Source organism: Petromyzon marinus, chromosome 14, assembly GCF_048934315.1.
Source record: "Petromyzon marinus isolate PM22_M1 ecotype Great Lakes invasive population chromosome 14, UKy_Petmar_22M1.pri1.0, whole genome shotgun sequence".
NCBI classification, from domain to species: Eukaryota; Metazoa; Chordata; class Hyperoartia; order Petromyzontiformes; family Petromyzontidae; genus Petromyzon; species Petromyzon marinus.
Window position 1 is genome coordinate 15,558,857 of NC_133680.1, and position 22,288 is coordinate 15,581,144.

A 22,288-nucleotide genomic window follows, 5' to 3' on the forward strand; every position below is an offset into this window, starting at 1 on the left:
TGGCAACTCCAGGGTGGCTCTTGAGTCTTCAGGTGAACGACGACTGCCGGTCCCGTTCAGGGGACCGGCTTTTATACCGGTTTCTGGCTTACTCTGCCCTGGCCACTCCTCCCTTCTGGAACCGTCCGGAGGGGCCTGGAGCGTGATTTTATCTCCCAGCCCCTCTCTCGGGGGTTTGTACCCCTGGTCCTGAGCTACACTGGGGTTAACCTTGGCCCAACGGCCTCACTTCTGCTCCCTGTTGACCCAAGGCCGTTACTATAGGCCATAACTAGCGGCAGTTACATACAGCGTTCAATGATGTCTCTACATATAAATGAAAACTCACAAAATAATTGATCGGATAACTCAAAATGAAGCACAACTGACGATTTTGATTGTTAATCTTTCGATTTAGAACGAATACTAACGATCGATCGATGCACGTGCTCAGTAATAACACTTTCCTGCTCCCGCGCAGAAGACACGACCCACTAAGTGGATAGCAGAGCCATGCCAATCAAAATCAAACAAACTCTGCCCACTGTTGTAAAGGTATGCAACTACTCTATTGTAACGGCAATCACGTGGATTTCAGATTAACCGGAGCAAATATTTGTTCGGTTTAAACACTTATGATTTGTCATAAACATTTCCAAGAATGAGAATGTATAACTGTTTTTATATTATTAATTTGGGCTCAAGGGAAAATCCATGAGTTATTAATATCAAAATCTCAGGTGCAAGGTTAATCTGCAAATTGGATAAACTGCACGTGGATAATGACATTAAAATTATCTATACCCAAATTACAAATAAATGACCAATGCTTCGCAGTTATTGATGTCACAGCTGGAGAGCAGAGTCAGCTGAAGCAGCCACTCTATGTGAGAGTTTATTTTACCTGAAAAAACTCTAAGCAGTTTGATTGAAATGTCGCCATATGCTGATGTTACATTAAGCCATCGAAAGTCTTCAGCCACCGGTGAGGAGTTTTATTGGTCATAATTTGATCAATACATTGGAAAGTACAAATAATATATTTGGAAATGTGACAATCTCGTTGAGTTGTAGAGGGTGAGTGACAAGAATTTTGGCATAAAACTACAAGGCCTAAGATAAAAAACAACATATCAATGTATTGACAACAATAACCTACATTTTGATTTAAAGCTTTCGTGACTGCAGTAATTCATATTCTTAGTTTTTTCGGTAAAGTCACGTTGAAGAGAAACAACAAAATAACAAAATATATATAAAACAATAAAAAATTCTCACGACGTTTCGACCATAACTCAAACGGTCATCATCAGGTGTGTCGGTTTGCATAAATGTATTTTAAAAACGGCACATTTATTTATTTATAAAAAACGTTGGCGTCACGCGCAGCGATTGGCAGTTTGCCCAGGACTAGTCCATCTATTTTTTTGAAAAGAGGAGGGGGGAGACGAAATTTTTTATAATGTATGCTGTCTGAAAGCCACTGTAAGCGTGAACAATCAATCAAGAACTGAAATGATTTATCAAATCTTTCCAATGATTGCTAAGATAGAATCCATCTTCTCGGTTGAAATTGTCTCTGTGCTTGTATATGTGGATAGCCTCATGAACGAATCTCTCATGGAAGCCAGATGGCTTACAAAGAACCTCCGTCTTGGAAAAGTCAATGGCATGTGAGCCTACTGAATTAGAACAATGATCTGCTACGGCCGAGGTGTTGGTCCTACCGTGTTTAAGGTCTGCTTTATGTTCACGAATGCGGTCCGAGACATGGCGTTTGGTTTCTCCAATGTAACTACTACCACAGAGGCAACTTAGTTTGTAGACACCAGGGTATTGTATGTCCGGAATCACATCTTTTACAGACGGAACCAGATCACGGATTTTATGTAATGTGTTGAAACGGACCTGGATCTTGTGTTTATTCAAGATTTTGGAGATATTTTTTGTGATCCCAGCAATGTAGGGTAAAGTGATGGTTTTGAAAGGCTCCTCAAGAGGGTTCTTCTTCATGGTTTGAGTGATAGCTTTGCGGATTGTAGCTTTGCTGTCATCATGGATAAAATAGAATACAACAACAAAATTAAAGAATTACTCGACGATGGTAGTTATACAAAAATAAAAAGAGATCCCACCAACAGCCTCGTCACACAAACCAACAAAATAATTTCTGATTCAACCACATTAATTGATCAATCTAAACAGTTTTCGTTGAAACCTTCTGCTGCCAGGCCACCAAGATTATACGGCTTACCAAAAATACATAAAGTTGATACACCTCTTCGTCCCATAGTCTCTACTATCAGCTCCCCCACCTACAAACTAGCTCGTTTTTTGTCTGAAATCCTGCGTCCTTTCACTGGAAAGACCACCTCTGCGGTACAAAATTCTACTCACCTGGTATCAACAATCAAGGGTATTTCCCTGTGCCCAGACGACCTGCTTGTCAGTTTTGATGTAGTTTCCTTATTCACCAAGGTTCCTGTACCTGACACCATTGCTATCATTGAAGACTTGGTTCATCAAGGACTAAACACTGAGGTACCCCCCCTGGTGAGACACTGTTTAACCAATACATACTTCACTTGGAATGGAACTTTCTACAAACAAACTGAGGGCACCCCAATGGGCTCCCCCCTTTCTCCAGTTATAGCTAACATTTTCATGGAGAAATTTGAGACTGACGCCATCCAGACTGCCACTCTGCGCCCAACCTTATGGAAGAGGTACGTGGATGACACTTTTGTCATCTGGCCACATGGCCGGCCTGCTCTAGACCAATTCTTCGACCACATCAATTCCATACACCCAGCCATCAGATTTACCATGGAAGTCGAAATAGATGGCAAGATACCTTTTTTGGATGTCCTAATTAAAAAGAGACCTGATGGTTCAATGAGCCACTCTGTCTACAGGAAAGCTACCCATACGGATGCTTATCTGAAACCGGATTCCCACCACCATCCATCATAGAAGAATTCTCTCATCAAGACTCTGTATCATAGAGCCCAATGCATATCCGACCAGGAACACATAAGCAGTGAACTCAAGCACGTACACCAAGCTCTTAGGGCTAATGGTTACTCCGACTATACAATCCGCAAAGCTATCACTCAAACCATGAAGAAGAACCCTCTTGAGGAGCCTTTCAAAACCATCACTTTACCCTACATTGCTGGGATCACAAAAAAAAGATCTCCAAAATCTTGAATAAACACAAGATCCAGGTCCGTTTCAACACATTACATAAAATCCGTGATCTGGTTCCGTCTGTAAAAGATGTGATTCCGGACATACAATACCCTGGTGTCTACAAACTAAGTTGCCTCTGTGGTAGTAGTTACATTGGAGAAACCAAACGCCATGTCTCGGACCGCATTCGTGAACATAAAGCAGACCTTAAACACGGTAGGACCAACACCTCGGCCGTAGCAGATCATTGTTCTAATTCAGTAGGCTCACATGCCATTGACTTTTCCAAGACGGAGGTTCTTTGTAAGCCATCTGGCTTCCATGAGAGATTCGTTCATGAGGCTATCCACATATACAAGCACAGAGACAATTTCAACCGAGAAGATGGATTCTATCTTAGCAATCATTGGAAAGATTTGATAAATCATTTCAGTTCTTGATTGATTGTTCACGCTTACAGTGGCTTTCAGACAGCATACATTATAAAAAATTTCGTCTCCCCCCTCCTCTTTTCAAAAAAATAGATGGACTAGTCCTGGGCAAACTGCCAATCGCTGCGCGTGACGCCAACGTTTTTTTTATAAATAAATAAATGTGCCGTTTTAAAAATACATTTATGCAAACCGACACACCTGATGATGACCGTTTGAGTTATGGTCGAAACGTCGTGAGAATTTTTTATTGTTTTATATATATTTTGTTATTTTGTTGTTTCTCTTCAACGTGACTTTACCGAAAAAACTAAGAATAACAATAACCTACATGTCAATGCTTGTAACTAATTATCTTGTGAATTACCAGCAATTTCCAAACAGCAGACCACATTCAATAGTCCTGTGTTGAACGGGCAGAACATGGGGACACAATGAGACATTGGGCCCCAAGTCCACAGTGTAAAATCCAGTAACTAGGAGACACAAACACTGAATATATGGAGAGACCCAAAGCTATACAGGGAGACACCAGAAACACACTGGGACATATAGGGCGAGGGGAGAAGACGTGATATGAGAGAGGGAGACAGAAAGATGGCACGGGAAGATGCAACGAGACACGTAGACACACGAGGAGACAGACAAGGGGAGACACGGAAAGATACACGGAAAGACAACGAAAGGGGAGACACGGAGAGACAAGGGAAGACGTGGGGAAAGAGAGGGAGAGAGACAGGGATACATGGATGTAGAGATACGGGTAGATGCCGGGAGACGTGAGGAGATGTGGGGAGGCACGTACGTGCTGGAGAAAGAGGTGCAGCTCGGGGTGCCTCTGTGGAGCAATCGACACCTCAAAGAGAGGGAGGAAAATGTTTCCCAGCATCTCCTCAAAACTCTCCAGATGATTCCTACTGCGGTACACATCACTGCACAGAGGCATGGGCGGAAAGGAAGACATGGGGTGAGAGACATAGGGAGACAAAGGAGAGACAAATCTGTCATCAGCATCATATAATAATCATGCACATATCCAATTGTCAAGTCCAACTATGAGGAATTGTCCTAGTCTCATAACTCCATTATTACCATTTATTGCCCAGTTACCCCAACAATCACCAACAACTCTCGCAATCTTGGCTCCTTAAACCTCACCATGCCGAATCTTCTTCTCACCTCCGCCTCCTCTTTAACATCAGACAATGCCACAATCTCAAGCGACCAATTGGAACCTCACCTTGGACATCGTCGACACTTTAGCAACCATAAAACTTTTAAGCGGCTGGCTCCACCTCATGATAACTGGTGGCTTTCTGCAACAGCAGCAACAGCAGAAGCAGCTGTTGCATCAAAACACAGCAGACTTCGACTAGTGGAAACTATCTGCGTGTGCTCTGGTTTCAAAGCTGATCATGCTACACATCGCCTCGCCTGTAGAGCCACCACCTACAAAGCTCATCGTGGCCTAGCACACTTCACACAAACAATCACATCTCTGCGGCCAACTGACCCACGTCAACTGTGCTCTATACTTCACGCCAATTCTCCACCGCTGACATATGGTGACTGTGTGTGATCACCGGAATCTTCGCTTGCTTTTAAGTATAGTCGCTTTCTTGACAAAACTCACCAGCATCGCCTACACCATCACGATGACTCCTTCGGCCTGTAAAGATCAATCTAATCGACAACACCCAGACTAAAACTTCTCCCCTAAATATCTTACCATTAGCTATTTTAGGCAGTGCACTGACAAATTGGTAATTATAGTTTTTCACCTTGCTAATTCCTCCTTCCAGACGAGTGTTTTCCTCTCTCTTACATACATTGAGCCAAGTGACACCTACATTTAAGAACCTGCCTCAGACCCTGATGACCCTTAAAACTACTACCCCATCAAAAATGGATCATCCATCTCCAAACTTAAGCGCCTCACAATTGTCCGATTCAAAGATGACATCACTTCAACCCTCAACTATTGCCCTCTTCAGTCTGCCTGCCACCCAGCACACTCGTCCTGTTTCTGTCATCAGCCTTGACATTTCTGTCACCTTTGATGCTTTAAATCAGATTTTGATTCAATGCTGAGAATGTAACTTCACCATCAATGCCACAGCTCCACAGTGGCTTGCATCTTACCTCTCTGACAGGTTCTACGTCAAGGTTGGCAAGTCCTCATTCCCAGTCGTCAAACCCAATGCAGGTGTCCCTCAGGGATCCGTCATTGGTTCTTTTACTTTTCTCGGACTACATCTTCCCAATCGGTCGCCTCATCGAAAGTCCCAGCATTAATGATCACAGCCACTCCAACCTCAGACCTGGGTCCACTCAACCTTGCGAGTTATACCTCTTACAGCACTGGTATCGGTTAAATCACCAATTTAACCCGGACATGTCCGTGGGCTCTTTTTCCAAGGCACCAGGCTATGGTCCAACACGGGTGTCATTCCCTCCAACTCTACTAATCGCTGGCTCCACATTTAGCCTCTCAAATCATCTGAAAAATCCTCGGCATCAACTTGACTCCTCCTTCTCCAATGACAAGCATGTCCTGAACGCAAAATAAAGAGACACGTAGTCACCGTCTCAGGCGCTCGTGGCGGCACATCCGCCCCAACGTTGACTCCGGCCGCTGCAAACTCTCGGGGGCTTGTCGTATCGTTGGCTCTCGCTTGATTACGGCCATCCTTACCTCGGGAACTTTTCGGGAAAAAAACACCTCAGAAAACTACAACAGCTTGGAAACAACCTGTCACCGCTGTTCTCATCATTAGAAGGCATGGCCATGTGTCTTCCATGTCTACGCTTAGAACCCTGCACCGGCTCTCCATAGCATCAGGAACACAGTAAAAAAAATTGCTGTACCATCGGGCTCATTTTCAAGGTCTCCCACCATACTTATTCCACTTCTGGCTCCAATGACCATACAAAAACCCATTCCTCAAAATTAATTTCGTCAAACATTGTACTCATCTTGTACCAAGAACCAAGGCTATTTTGGCTGAACAGCATTTCTCCATAGCTGCACCGGCCATCTGGGACTCCCTCCCAATGCAAACACGCCCACACCGCATCCAAACACTACTATCCACCTGTAAGCAACAGCTGAGGGGTCACCTGTCGGGCTCTCAGCTCTTTAGGCTGCGTACGACGGACTTTGATCTCTGGTTCCAAGCCTCTGAGTTCTCAACCAAAACACCGGTGTGCTGAAGTAATAACTAATTGACACGTTTTGTTTACGTGACAAACCTTATGAATTGGCTGTGTCGGGTGGTGGCGGGCTTAACGACACATTTATATTTACGCAATCTAACCCCAAAAAACCTATATTGTAAATAATATTGGTCGCGAAAGTCTGTGTTAAACTTCTCAATAAAACAATGCATCCGATTCACAAAATATGCTTGCGTTATAAATTGTGTTCATTATTTCTGTGTTTGCTCACAAAATATGCTGTATTTATTAAAGGGACACTATGTGAGGTGCCCAATTTGGGTGGATCCCCTATATACATGCTCCTTGCTTTGGAGGGTCCCCGTAACCAGGAAGCTCACTCACTATAGGCGAGGGATCTGGATGAGCCAGCGCACGTTGTGGGAGTAGACCCGGTGAGTCACTGCCCACTTTGCCAGTCCCTCCCACTCGCCCCTCTCACGCCCATATATGGAGAGACGCAGCTCGGCATTCTGGTACTTGCTCTCCTCCAGGTCTGACATTACTTCCTGTAAAGGGGGGGGGGGAGACAGCACTTCGAGTCATGTGACCTTTGGATGGCAGAGATGGTGAATGACATCACTTTGTGTTTTTTATGACACTTCCCATCTCACCCCATATCGCCCCCTCTCCATGTGTCTCTTCTTCCTTCTACTCAGTCTTCTCATGTCTCCATCGCTCTCACCATCTATTGTTCCCAGCTTCTCCCTTTCCCGGTCTCCCTTTTGCCTTCTGCCTCCCTCACTCATCCTTTCTCTCCTCCCTCGATAGCAACTTCCTCTTCACCCCCCTCCCTATTTATCCATATATCTTCCTGTATCTCTCCTCCCCATTTTATCTCTTCCCTCTCTGCCCATGTCCCTCCCCCAGTGTATCTCTCCATCTCTCCCCTGCTCCTCTTATCTCTTACTCTATCTCCTCCTTGTATCCCCTTTCTCTCATCTCCCCATGCATCTTTCTCACCTTGATAATGTGGGCAAAGTATCTCCCTCCGATGCAGTTGTCAGTCTTGATGAAAATCTCCCTGAGGATCGACTCCCCCACAGGGTTGTACTTGGCATTGAACTTATCAAACCGGTGAAATGTGTTCCTGTCCTGAGATATCACACACACATACAGTGAGGGAAAAAAGTATTTGATCCCCTGCTGATTTTGTACGTTTGCCCACTGACAAAGAAATGATCAGTCTATAATTTTAATGGTAGGTTTATTTGAACAGTGAGAGACAGAATAACAACAAAAAAACCCCAGAAAAACGCATGTCAAAAATGTTATAAATTAATTTGCATTTCAATGAGGGAAATAAGTATTTGACCCCCTCTCAATCAGAAAGATTTCTGGCTCCCAGGTGTATTTTATACAGGCAACGAGCTGAGATTAGCAGCACACTCTTAAAGGGAGTGCTCCTAATCTCAGCTTGTTACCTCTATAAAAGACACCTGTCCACAGAAGCAATCAATCAGATTGCAAACTCTCTACCATGGCCAAGGATGTCAGGGACAAGATTGTAGACCTACACAAGGCTGGAATGGGCTACAAGACCATTGCCAAGCAGCTTGGTGAGAAGGTGACAACAGTTGGTGCGATTATTCGCAAATGGAAGAAACACAAAGGAGCTGTCAATCTCCCTCGGCCTGGGGCTCCATGCAAGATCTCACCTCGTGGAGTTGCAATGATTATGAGAACGGTGAGGAATCAGCCCAGAACTACAAGGGAGGATCTTGTCAATGATCTCAAGGCAGCTGGGACCATAGTCCACAAGGAAACAATTGGTAACACACTACGCCGTGAAGGACTGAAATCCTGCAGCACCTGCAAGGTCCCCCTGCTCAAGAAAGCACATATACATGCTCGTCTGAAGTTTGCCAATGACCATCTAAATGATTCAGAGGACAACTGGGTGATAGTGTTGTGGTCAGATGAGACAAAAATGGAGCTCTTTGGCATCAACTCAACTCGCCGTGTTTGGAGGAGGAGGAATGCTGCCTTTGACCCCAAGAACACCATCCCCACCGTCAAACATGGAGGTGGAAACATTATGCTTTGGGGGTGTTTTTCTGCTAAGGGGACAGGACAACTTCACCGCATCAAAGGGACGATGGACGGGGTTATGTACCGTCAAATCTTGGGTGAGAACCTCCTTCCCTCAGCCAGGGCATTGAAAATGGGTCGTGGATGGGTATTCCACCATGACAATGACCCAAAACACACGGCCAATGCAACAAAGGAGTGGCTCAAGAAGAAGCACATTAAGGTCCTGGAGTGGCCTAGCCAGTCTCCAGACCTTAATCCAATAGAAAATCTGTGGAGGGAGCTGAAGGTTCGAGTTGCCAAACGTCAGCCTCGAAACCTTAGCGACTTGGAGAAGATCTGCAAAGAGGAGTGGGACAAAATCCCTCCTGAGATGTGTGCAAACCTGGTGGCCAACTACAAAAAACGTCTGACCTCTGTGATTGCCAAAAAGGGTTTTGCCACCAAGTACTAAGTCATGTTTTTCAGAGGGGTCAAATACTTATTTCCCTCATTAAAATGCAAATCAATTTATAACATTTTTGACATGCGTTTTTCTGGATTTTGTTGTTGCTATTCTATCTCTCACTGTTCAAATAAACCTACCATTAAAATTATAGACTGATCATTTCTTTGTCAGTGGGCAAACGTACAAAATCAGCAGGGGATCAAATACTTCGTTTCCCTCACTGTAGTGCCCAGCAGGAAACTGTACAATTAAAATTGTGTAAATTAATGAGTGAATAGTGCGAGTAGAAGCGCGAGTCTGTGTGTCTCTACCAGCTCTATGACAGACTGTTTGCCTTTGTGAGTCTCTATGAAAATATTAGGTGTATGCAAGTCTGTGCATCTGCAAGTCGGTATTACCGCATGCACATCCAACATGTCCACGCTGAGATCGAATGCAGTCAGATTGAGGTCTTCAAACACCTAAATTAGAATCATCATCAACAGCAGCAACAGTATTATGACATCAGCATCAGCTTCATCATCAGCAAACAGTGCTGTGTTACTGGTTGTAGTCTTGGTCACTCCTCGCTTAACGTCGGCCCATTTAACGTTGCATCGCTGCAACGTCGCTGATGAATCATTACTCACGTATGTATCTAACGTCGCGTGGTATCGCTATTACGTCACTGGCGGCAGGCAACTACTTCCACAGTGGAGAGCAAGGCGGCTGCGCACCATGTACGTTGCTAGACAACGCACCCTACCGACACAGTACATCTCTACGCAGCCATACTGTATGGGAAGTCTTTGCTTTCTTGGGCTGCACAGGTGAGCGGTATGATACAGTACGCGGAATGATACAGTACACGGAATGATACAGTACACGGAATGATACAGCATGTGGCAGCATACCCTCATCTCAGTTGATTGTGGCGACGTCACTGCCACTTAGCGAACGCCGGTTGTTGTTATAGTTGCGAGTGAGTGGGGAACAGTGGTGCAATGGTTAGTGTGCTGCGCTACAAACCCGGCAGACTTGAGTTTGGTTGCTGCTCACAGCCACTCCTACCAACACTAGTGGCATCGATCAACTGAACCAGGTCCTGGGCCTCTTAAGTCGACTCAGCCCCAAATGAATACCTGGTGTGGTGTGTATTAAACATCAACACTTGGGAGACAAAGGCGACCGGGCATGTGTGGTGCTGGCCACCCATCCCCTCGCATGCCATGCCATCCTTCACAGGTGCTACTTGCTAACAACACTTGCTCCAAGAGTCTGTTAAGGGCTACAGGGAGATCTTTGTCTTTGGTGCCGGCCACCCACTCACCCACCCTGTTTTCAACACGAGTGCTGAAATACCAAGAAGTGATCCTACTTCTTCAAGCGGCACAATGTGTCGGTAGGTAATCATACTGAAAAGCAAATTAGAATCATTACGCTGCTTTGCAGCGGGTGATATGGAGCAACTGTTATCGGTGTGGATTGAAATTAAAATTCAGCGCCACATTCCTCTCAGTTTACTGGTGATCCAGCCAAATGCACGAAGTGGTGAATCAGGGTGTCATTGCAACTTTCAAAGCTGCCACATCTTCATCAAGGCATGGGAGATTTTTAGTGGAGATGATGCAAGCAGGGAGGGCAGTGTGCAAGAAAACAACTGATACTTTGCAATGCTACAAGCAACTCGACTTAGAAAAGAAGAAGTTGTGCAATAATCATTTGATGTGTCCCTGTGGCTCCAACACCTCACTCCACAAGCATCAATGGTGTTAACCTAACCGTTTCTATACTTATAGCTCCACTTAATCACCAGTACTCTTGCTTCTTTCGGTAAAATCACGTAGAAGGGAAACAATAAAATAATAAAAATATAAAACAATAAAATTCTCACGACATTTCGACTGCAACACAAGCAATCATCATCAGGTGTGAAAACCACAGCAAGAAAATTTGAAAAAAGTGGCGTTTTTTTAACGTTAGCACCACGGAGAGCGATTTGGCAGTTATTTAGATGGACGAGTCCATCTATGTTCGGAAAAGAGGAAGGAGAGGAAAATAATGGCTGCGGTCTGAAAGCCACCGTAAGCGTGAACGATCAATTAAGACCCGAAATGGTTTATCAAATCCTTCCAATGATTGCTAAGCCAGAATCCATCTTCTCGGTTGAAATTGTCTGTGTTTGTATATGTGGATAGCCTCATGAACGAATCTTTCATGGTAGTCAGATGGCTTGCAAAGAACCTCTGTCTTGGAGAAGTCAATGTCATGTGAGCCTACTGAATTATAACAGTGATCTGCCACGGCCGAGGTATTGGTCCTACCGTGTTTTAGGTCTGCTTTGTGTTCACGAATGCGGTCCGAGACATGTCGTTTGGTTTCTCCAATGTAACTACTACCACAGAGGCAACTTAGTTTGTAGACGCCAGGGTACTGTACATCTTTTACAGATGGAACCAGATCACAGATTTTATGTAATGTGTTGAATCGGACCTGGATCTTGTGTTTATTCAAGATTTTGGAGATTTTTTTTGTGATCCCCGCAATGTAGGGTAAAGTTATGGTTTTGAAAGGCTACTCAAGATGGTCCTTCTTCATGGTTGGAGTGATAGCTTTGCGGATTGTGTAGTCACAGCAACCATTAGCCTTAAGAGCTTGGTTTACATGCTTGAGTTCACTGGCTATGTGTTCCTGGTCAGATATGCATTGGGCTCTATGGTGCAGAGTCTTGATGGAATTCTTCTGGGATGGATGGTGGTGGGAATCCTGTTTCAGATAAGCAGATTATTTAACATCTATTTCTACCACGTAGTTTGTGAAGCCTTTGATGGCTGTACTGAGGAATTTCCATCTGATACAGATAGAATGGGTAGCTTTCCTGTAGACAGTGGCTCATTGAACCATCAGGTCTCTTTTTTATTAGGACATCCAAAAAGGTAGCTTGCCATCTTTTTATAATTCCATGGTAAATCTGATGGCTGGGTGTATGGAATTGATGTGATCGAGGAATTGGTCTAGAGCAGGCCGGCCATGTGGCCAGATGACAAAAGTGTCATCCATGGGGATCGCAAAAAGATCTCTAAAATCTTGAATAAACACAAGATCCAGGTCCGATTCAACACATTACATAAAATCCGTGATCTGGTTCCGTCTGTTAAATATGTGATTCCCGACATGCAGTACCTGGCGTCTACAAACTAAGTTGCCTCTGTGGTAGTAGTTACATTGGAGAAACCAAACTACATGTCTCGGACCGCATTCGTGAACACAAAGCAGACCTAAAACACGGTAGGACCAACACCTCGGCCGTGGCAGATCACTGTTATAATTCAGTAGGCTCACATGACATTGACTTCTCCAAGACAGAGGTTCTTTGCAAGCCATCTGACTACCATGAAAGATTCGTTCATGAGGCTATCCATATATACAAACACAGACAATTTCAACTGATAAGATGGATTCTGGCTAAGCAATCATTGGAAGGATTTGATAAACCATTTCGGGTCTTAATTGATTGTTCACTCTTACGGTGGCTTTCAGACCGCATCCATTATCTTCGTCTCCTCCCTCCTCTTTTCCGAACACAGATGGACTCGTCCATCTAAATAACTGCCAAATCGCTCTCCGTGGTGCTAACGTAAAAAAAAACGCCACTTTTTTCAAATTTTCTTGCTGTGGTTTTCACACCTGATGATGATTGCTTGTGTTGCAGTCGAAACGTCGTGAGAATTTTATTGTTTTATATTTTTATTATTTTATTGTTTCCCTTCTACGTGATTTTACCGAAAGAAGCAAGAGTACTGGTGATTAAGTGGAGCTATAAGTATAGAAACGGTTAGGTTAACACCATTGATGCTTGTGGAGTGAGGTGTTGGAGCCACAGGGACACATCAAATGATTCTTGCACAACTTCTTCTTTTCTAAGTCGAGTTGCTTGTAGCATTGCAAAGTATCAGTTGTTTTCTTGCACACTGCCCTCCCTGCTTGCATCATCTCTACTAAAAATCTCCCATGCCTTGATGAAGATGTGGCAGCTTTGAAAGTTGCAATGACACCCTGATTCACCACTTCGTGCATTTGGCTGGATCACCAGTAAACTGAGAGGAATGTGGCGCTGATTTTTATTTTCAATCCACACCGATAACAGTTGCTCCATATCACCCACACCTGATGATGATTGCTTGTGTTGCAGTCGAAACGTCATGAGAATTTGATTGTTCTATATTTTTATTATTTTATTGTTTCCCTTCTACGTGACTTTACCGAAAGAACCAAGAATATGAATCCCTGCAGTCACGAAAGCTTTCCATCAAAATTTTATCACCAGTGTTATTTAGTTTTTTTATACGTACGTGAAAAATTTTAATTATTTTCTTAAGTGAGATAGGAAATTTCCCAAAGACATAACATCCCCTATTTACGTTGTTTCTTATAGGAAAATGTTTTGCTTAATGTTGTTTAAGTTAAAGTTGCATTTTCCGGGAACGTACCCCCGACGTTAAGCGAAGAGTGACAATAAATTACTGTGCATAGAGTTACTGTTGATATAGTAATGGCTGGGCTAATTGTCCATATCAATGTGAATAATGTAGTGAAATAGATGCGTAGAGTGTAATGTATATTACATAGCGTATAACGTAGTGTACATAGTGCAATGTTTACTGTATTGTAGTGAATATACATGGAAGAATTGGGCGTGACTTTACTCAAATACGATTTTTCAGCAGCAAAATTATACATCTGTCTATGTGATTGAGCATTCATCAAGCAGAGGCTTTTTTTTAAATCAGTACTGGATTCCTGTCACGATTAGTGGATAAAAAAATCCCATTGGTGGCATTTTTGGGCTGCTAACCCATCCATGGACAACCACTGGCTTCCCCTGTACATTCACACAAATTATCATCGTCACAAATTAATTTGGTCCTGTTACAGCGAGTAGCACTTGCAGGGCCCCCCCCCCCACCGTGAAACATGCTATGCGTGTATAGTACAGTATCACATTGCATATTAGTCTGTTTTCACCACGTGTGTTCTTTGTTTTAAAAAAATGCGAAAAAAAGTGTTTTTTACGCATATCCAAAATATTACACTTATTAGGAAATGTGTATTGTATAATCGTTATAATGTAGTTCGGCAAAATAACCCCCTACCTCCTCGTTGGAGGTCGGTTACACTGTGGTGAGCAGTGCCATGGGGGGAGGGTAAATTTCGATTGGCCATTTCCCTCATGGCATTTGTAGCCACCACAGCAGCCAAAGGGGGCTCTGGATGGGTGCGAGGGACTGGTAATCCCTCCACCTTCAATCTAAGTACCACTAAACCACGACAAAAATATCTAAGCTTGTGCCGGAGGCCCCGGGTGGACAGGTGTCCATGACATCTCCTGGCCAAACCCCATTTGGCGGAGCCAGGAGATTGAATCCTTACCCTCGGGGTTCCTCTAGAAACAGCAAAAAGCCACTGCGGGTGGCCACGTGGAATGTTCAAATGCTCACTGCGGAGGAGAGCCCGCCACTACTGTCAGGAGCTGAACCGGTACTGCCTGGATCTCTGTGGTATTCAGGAGGTCCGGTGGACCGGCTCTGGCTCCTGCCACCATGAGGGGTGGACAGTCCTCTACTCGGGGCAGGAGACTGCCAAACAGGGAGTGGCTCTTCTTCTGAACAAAAGAATGAAGGAGGCATGGGAGCGTGGCCGTGAGGTGTGGGAAGCTGTAAGCCTCAGGCTACTTGGGGCTCGCCTTCTTATCAGAGGCGAGGAGCGATGGTCGTGGTTACTTATGCCCCCACCGAAGATGAACATCAGTGGAGGGATGCAGGCAAGGCCGATAAGTCAGATGCTTTCTATGACCTCCTGTCACAGGTATTAGCTAAAGTGGCCCCTCGGGATGGAGTCATCTTGTTGGGTGAATTCAATGCCCGAGTTGGTCATGATGCTGGCACCTGGTCTGGAGTGATTGGAAGCCATGGGCCAGATCAGCTCAATAACAATGGTAGGAGGCTGCTAGATTTTTGTGCAGATTTTGTGCAGGCTTGTAATTACCAACACGCTGTTCCAGCATCAGCGCATCCATACATCATGGATGCATGCCGGGTCCAAGCAAGAACATCTGCTGGACTATTTTGTCACGGAACAGCGGATGCGGGCCCATGCCCTTGACACCAGGATCTACCGTGGAGCTGATCCACGCACTGACCATCAACTTGTCATCTGTAAGATGCGCCTGCCATTCTTCCACTCCGGTGGTGAGTGTACACCCAGGACCCAATTGAAACCCATAGTGGCCTGGTCTCAGCTAGCTGATGAAAGTTGCAAGCGAGAATTTCATTATCGCTTGCGGCTGGGGTTGGCATCGTCCCCCACTCCACCCTGATGCCGAGGGGAAATGGGCGAGGTTTAGGACTGTGGCTCATTCAGCTGCAATGGCTGCACAGGGTACGCGGTCCAGACCTCCCCAGAGACCCTGGCTGACAGAGGTGTTCAGGCTGGCTGAGAAAAAGCGACAAGCCCATTCACATCATCTTCAGCATCCCACGTCAGAGAATAAGGAGGCTTACCGCAGCCTTCGCTCAGAGGTTCGGAGAGCCGTGAGGCGCTACAAGGATGGGTGGTTGATCGCGGGTTGCTGAGGAAATAGAATCTGCCTCAGTGACCCGCGATCACAAATCGCTCTTTAATTCCATCAAAAAAGTTACTTGTAGCGCCACACCTATTACTATCATTAGGGGAAAGAATGGTGATCCAATCGCCAACTCCCAGGAATAGGTTTGCTGAGTATTTCTGAGGTCCTGGGGGAGGGAAAATCCCTCAGCCTGGAAAACATCATGGGACAAAGTGGGCATGACCCTGCTGAGGTTGCGGTGCCTAAAATATTGGAAGTCACCCACTGTTGAGTGGCTGGTTAAGGTGCCATCTGATGAGGAAGTTCTGAAGGCGATCCAGAGTCTGAGACCAGGAAAGGCACTGGGCAGAGATGATCTACCAAGCAAAATACTGAGGGATGGTGGTGTTTGTGCACAGACTGCCCTGCATGACATCATAATAAGTCTGGACTACTGGACAGGTTCTGCAGGATTGGAAGAATACCCTGGTGGTCCCCCTCTTTAAGAAGGGGGACTGCACAGACTGTAACTACAGCAGCATCTCACTCCTCAGTGTGCCAGGAAAAGTCCTGGCAAGGATTATTTAACATCGCCTTGCCAGGCATGCTGAGGAGAGGCTTGCGGAGCCCCAGTGTGGTTTCAGGAAAGGGCGGTCCTGCACAGATGCCATATTTTCTGTCCGTCTGCTACAGCAGAGGTGTACGGAATTCCAACAAAACCTACGTACGTCTCTGCTTTATTGACCTGGTCAAGGCCGATGATACCAACAGTAGGCCTGAGCTCTGGGTTGTTCTTCGTGGTTTCGGAGTCCCTGACTCTTTGTTCACAATCATTAAAGACGTTCATGATGGTGAGTGGGCATGGGTAAAACTACGTGGCCGGGAGTCGGAGCCATTCCCTGGTCACCTTGGGGTGTGACAGGGATGTCCTCTGTCTTCCAGATTATTTAACATCCATTTCTACCATGTAGTTTGTGAAGCCTTCTATGGCTGTACTGGAGGAATTTCCATCTGATACAGATAGAATGGGAGGCTGATCGATGTCCGGGTGCGGTCAAGGAATGCTCCCTATTGGTCAACGATGTTATGTTTGCCGAAAAATCTGGTAATTGCTGCTCACTCAGAGGAGGAGTTGGAGACGCTGCTGCTGAACCTGGAGCGTGCCACTAAGAGGTGGGGCCTTACCATTAGCCCCACCAAAACTAAGCACCTGCCTGGGTATTTTGTACCATCAGTCACTCCACCCCCACAACTCCCAATTGGTGATGGGCAGTTGTGGAAAGAGTGGAGAGTTTCCCAAACCTGAGCAGTGTGCTCATGACCGGCTCCGGTTTGACATCAGAGGTCACACTCTGAATTAGTTGAGCGGCATTATCTTTTCATTGGTTGCGTAACTGTGTGGAAGCCACCTCGTCTGTCGCTCCATACGAAGCTTCAGGTCTTCTCGGCTACAGTCATGCCCTCCCTTCTCTACGCTTGCGAAACGTGGACCCCCCTAATGGAACATCTTCGCCAGTTTGAAACAATTGGGCTGGCCTGCCTACGATCCATCCTGGGTTTAACCAGGCTGGATTGTGTGAGCTCACAAATCCTTGAAAGATCTGGACAAAGTCCCATCGGTGAGCTCCTCCGGCAGGCAATGCTGCATTGGCTGAGTCATGTAGCCCGCATGCCCAGCCACCGCATGCCTAAACAGCTTTTGTTCGGCCAGATAGAGGGGGGTAAACGGGCAGGGCACAGGCTAGAGAAGAGATGGAGTGATGTGGTACAAGAGGATGTGAAGCTGAGTGGACCTGCCGATGACTGGTACCAGCGGTGTCAAGATTGGCCTCTGTGGAGGAGGATCGTGAAGGACGCTACTGGGCAGTTGGAGGCAGTCGACCTCCAACAACAACATAGGGTAGAGGAACGAGCGGAGCACCGGGCGGCTAAAACACAGCAAGTTGGCATAGTAGGGGGCGGTACCCCAGGGTTCCATAGGACCCCGGCACTCGCATAATGTCTGTGATGCAGTCATTGTTTGTCTGTTGATGGTTGGCGATGCAGCATTCGACTCATCTCAACGAGCTGTCCACGATGCACTATTCAAAGTTGAATTTTTTCGAGAATGGATTTTATTATGCTAATGTTTGGCAATTCGATATCACGGAGTAGCACTGATTTTGGATTGATTGGTACCCCAGTCGCGGAGTTAAGTACACCCCTGGAAAAAATAGTGTCCCAGAAATAAAATATTTAATTGTCTCGGTCATTTTGTATTATTTGGGACCCCGGGGTAACGCCATAAGAATCAGCTGGTGCATCGGCAAGTCATCTCAGTCAGTCGACCCGTGGCACCTAGGTCTGCCCTGTGACCTCCTGCCAGCGGGCGTTCAACATTTCACGTGGCTTCAACATGCACATAGCCTGGCACAAGCGCAGTGGTGACATCACCGCCACTTAGTGGCGAATGGCGGTTGCTGTTGTTGTATAATGTAGGGTTATAAGGTACTGTATATGTTTCAGTGTGTGGTCTGTGTGTGTAGAGAAGCTTGCTGTATTATTAAAGGGCTGGCAGTGGTTGGGCCAGGTGTGCGTGTTGATGTGTGGTACCTGTTTGAGCGTCTGCTCTTTCCCCTGGTCTCTGTGCACCACCTCGTCGCTTTCCCTCTTCACTGCCCTCTTTATGAACCTCAGCAAATGTTTTTGATTCATACAAGATGAGGCGTGGATATGTGTGTCCACCTAAAGCCACAGAGACACACAGAAACAAAAATATAGACAATGTGCCTGATTATTATAACTGCCATTCACCACTAGGTGGCGGTGACGTCACCACGGCACTTGTGACATGCTAGGTGCACTTTAAGGCTACGTGAAGTGTCGAAGGGCCGATGGCAGGTTACCGAACATACCCAGGTGCCATGGGTTGACTGAGATGACTGGCAGATGCACCAACTGTGTTCCCAAATGTGCCAACTCTGTGTTTTAGACGCTCGGCTCGTTATTGTGAGCGTCGCTTCTCTGCCTCTCCTCTAAAGTAAGCGTTCGGACATTCCATGTGGCCAACCTCAGCGTATTCCTGAAGTGTTTTTGAAAAATTCCTTGAGGAATGGTAGAGTTTGGCTCCAGAAAATGCCGTTTTTCCAGGAGGCGTCATCAATGCCTCTCCCCCCTGAGGCCTCCAAGCACAAGCTTAAATGGGTGTTTCCACCATAGTTACTAATGTAAATTTGTACTAAGTGAAGCGGTTGTCAGAACCTCGGAACACACTTATGTTGTTACATACAAAGAGAAATGTAGAAACATATACACCCCCCTAATCACACTCATGACATCCTCACCTCCACCCCAACATGCCCAGCCCCATTCACACCTACCCCCACCTACTAAGGTCAACCCCACTGCACTCACCCCCACACTGCATCAAGTCCTACTCCCATACACTGTTCCACACAACACACCACACAATACACACCAATCATACACTACTGTACCCCAACATACTGCACGCCACCACACCTCACCCATCCAATTGAAATAAACACAAAACAAGACAAAGATCCTCAGTAAAGCCTTAACAGATTGTTGGGGCAAGTGCTGTTAGCAAGCACCTATGAGCTATGTCACTGCACACGAGGGAGTGGGTGGCCAGCACCACCCCCGGCTGCCTTTGTCTCCCCAGTGGCGATGTTTACACACTGCACCAGGCACTCATTCGAGACCGAGTCGACCTAGGGGAGGCACAGGACCGGTTCATGTAATTGTCACTGGTGTTGGCTATGAGCGGGAATTTAACAAGGGTCGCTGCGTTGCACTACCGCTACTCACAATCACAGGGCCAATGGGAAGGGGAAACTGTTGCCGATAAGCCACAAAGGACTGCACAGACCCAGACACAACTCGTGCCTAAACTTACAGCTGAGTCACCCATTACACCATGGGTGACTCGAGAGTTATATATAACAGTTATTCAACACTAATCACACACAACCAAATGCAGAGATAAACAAATAGAGACACAGACACGCAGATACAAACTTAAACAGAAACACACTGAGACACAGACTTGCAGAGACCTTGGAGTAAGTCTATGGAACTACGAGTCCCTATAAGTGAATCTGTATCTGTGCGAGTCTGTGTGACTCCTGAGGGAGCCCATCAGTCTATGAGTGAGTCATGAGGGTCTATTGAATCTGAGCTTATCTGAATAAGTCTGTGAGTCTCTGTGGTTGAGTCTCTGGATGAGTATGTGTCTCTAATTATCTGGGAGTCTGAGTACCTTGCGTATGTTGTAGAAGTCTCTGTGAGGAACTCTCTTCTGTGCCGATAGTTCCTTCATCTCGTTTAGCAGTGCATGCATCTGAAATTTTGCCGATAGGAATTGCAGGCGACGATAACAGAAGGATTTCCTGGGTAGATTGAATATCATAAATATCATTATCAGCAACATCAAAAGTAGTAAGAGCGTCAGTAGTAACATTACTATTTAAAACGAACATCTGCACCAGCTGGAAATATTCACGCAGCCGAGGTTGTGCTGGCTGGGTCATGTAGCCCACATACAATGCCACCGCATGCACAAGCAGCTTGTGCGGCCGGATAGAGGGGGCTACATAAGCATGGCACGGGCTGGAGAAGAGATGGGATGATGTGGTACAAGATGTGAAGCTGATCGAACTTGCTGATATTGGTACCAGCGGTGTCAAGATGACCTTCTGTGGAGGCGGCTGCTGTGTGCATTAGTGGGGAGTGGTTGTGCAATGGTTTCTGCACTGCGCTACGAATCCAGGGACCCAAGTTTGATTCCCGCTCTTGGCTAACACCGGTGACTCAGCCTCAAACGAGTATCTGGCATGGTGTGTAAACATCGCCGTTAGGAAGACAAAAGCGGCCGTTCATGCTGCTGGCCACCCACCCCCTCGTGTGCCATGTCGGCCTTCATAGATGCTCGCTAACAGCACTTTCCCCAACAGCCTGTTCAGGCTAAACAGGGGATCTTTGTATGTGTAAGTATATACTCACAGGGGTCCATTGATACTCATAGCCATGAGTATGTTCATATCAGCAATGAAGGCTGCCAGGTCACCATAGGGAAGGTCTACCAGCTCATCCCTACATGGAGAGAAGGGAAGAGACGTGTACGGGGAGGGGAGTGAGAGGGATGCACGGAGAGAAAGAGGGAAGAGTGGGCAGAACCACGCAGGAAAAGAGCAGGAGCCATTATATAAATCTGTACACATCTCTGTAAGTCTCTGTGCAAGACTGTGCCTCAATGTGATTCTCTGGCTCGCTCACCCATTATACACATGTACTTCCCCCCTGATCTGCACAGTAAGTCAGTGCAGCTGCTAGGGTGTTAACCAGAACACATTCTTTACATCATATTACGCCCGTGTTGGCCTCCCTGCACTGGCTTCCAGTTTCACATAGAATACAGTTTAAAATTCTATTGTTAACTTACAAAGCAGTAAACCATCTTGCTCAGCCTATATCATTGACATGCTGCATCCATCTCCCCTCAATGTTCCTAAGATCTGGGGATGCAGACCTTCTCTGCATTCCCAGGTAGAAGCTTCAGTCTATGACTGACCGAGTTTTTCCCCATGTAGCCTCCAAGCTATGGAACGCTCTGCTACGAGATATCAGGATCTCTGAGTCTGTGGATATTTAAAAAATGCGTCTTATAACCTACTAGCAGGAAGTACCCGGCTTTGCCCGGGGGAAAATATATTTCAAAACTTGTCTTCTCTTAAAAAACATATCAAATACAAATACTAAGCTATTGGGAAAGCCCGGCATTCCGTTTTGTTTTATTGTAGTACGGAGTTGACTGATGGCCTTAATCTTGGTTGTCTTGTGGTTGTTGTTGTTATTTTGACTTGCATCCCACTGGGATTTTTGCACACAGCGTTGGTGTACGGTGCTATTTCAGGAATATTTTGATATTTTTTTCCTGTATTTTCTGTTTGCACAGTCACATAATCACTTTAAGACGTTTTCTTGTTCATGTTTTTTGTTTGTTGCGGTTGCACCCGATTCAAGAGCCGAATGGCTCACAGGGCTATACCAAATAAATGAACTATGAACTATTTGTCCATCAACAAAATTATAAGAGGCTTGCAGAAGCCATGAATCAAAAAGTAATAGAAAGTGGGGGGTAAATAGTTGATTTAAAAGGTTTCCAAAAATTGCTGACCCCCCCTCCAAATATATTTTTTGTAGGCATATATACCTATACAACCTACATACAATCGTCAGTAGTATCTAGTGACTGTATAGTAGTATCTGGCTCTACAACGGTATCTACTGACTCTACAGTAGTATCTACTGACTGTCGTGGTATCTACTGACTAGTAGTTTCTACTAACTCTATAGTAGTACCTACTGACTCTACAGTAGTATCTACTCCGTCTACAGTACTATATA

At 45.6% G+C, this 22,288-nt stretch overlaps 1 protein-coding gene across 7 annotated transcripts in view; it reads right to left on the reverse strand.

The window, feature by feature from the left end:
• LOC116942254 (AMP deaminase 2-like) overlaps positions 1 to 22,288 on the reverse strand; it is a 72,097-nt gene that overhangs the window by 39,625 nt on the left and 10,184 nt on the right. For 6 of the 7 annotated variants that reach the window (XM_076066950.1, XM_076066952.1, XM_076066951.1 and 3 more), the window contains 7 exons: positions 20,885 to 20,974; positions 20,142 to 20,271; positions 18,473 to 18,604; positions 9,696 to 9,758; positions 7,782 to 7,913; positions 7,164 to 7,327; positions 4,408 to 4,534 (listed from right to left, as the gene is read on the reverse strand). In XM_076066950.1, the coding sequence (XP_075923065.1) occupies positions 4,408 to 4,534; positions 7,164 to 7,327; positions 7,782 to 7,913; positions 9,696 to 9,758; positions 18,473 to 18,604; positions 20,142 to 20,271; positions 20,885 to 20,974 (838 nt within the window). The remainder of the gene's footprint in view (positions 1 to 4,407; positions 4,535 to 7,163; positions 7,328 to 7,781; positions 7,914 to 9,695; positions 9,759 to 18,472; positions 18,605 to 20,141; positions 20,272 to 20,884; positions 20,975 to 22,288) is intronic. The other variant, XM_076066953.1, reaches the window with a different exon arrangement.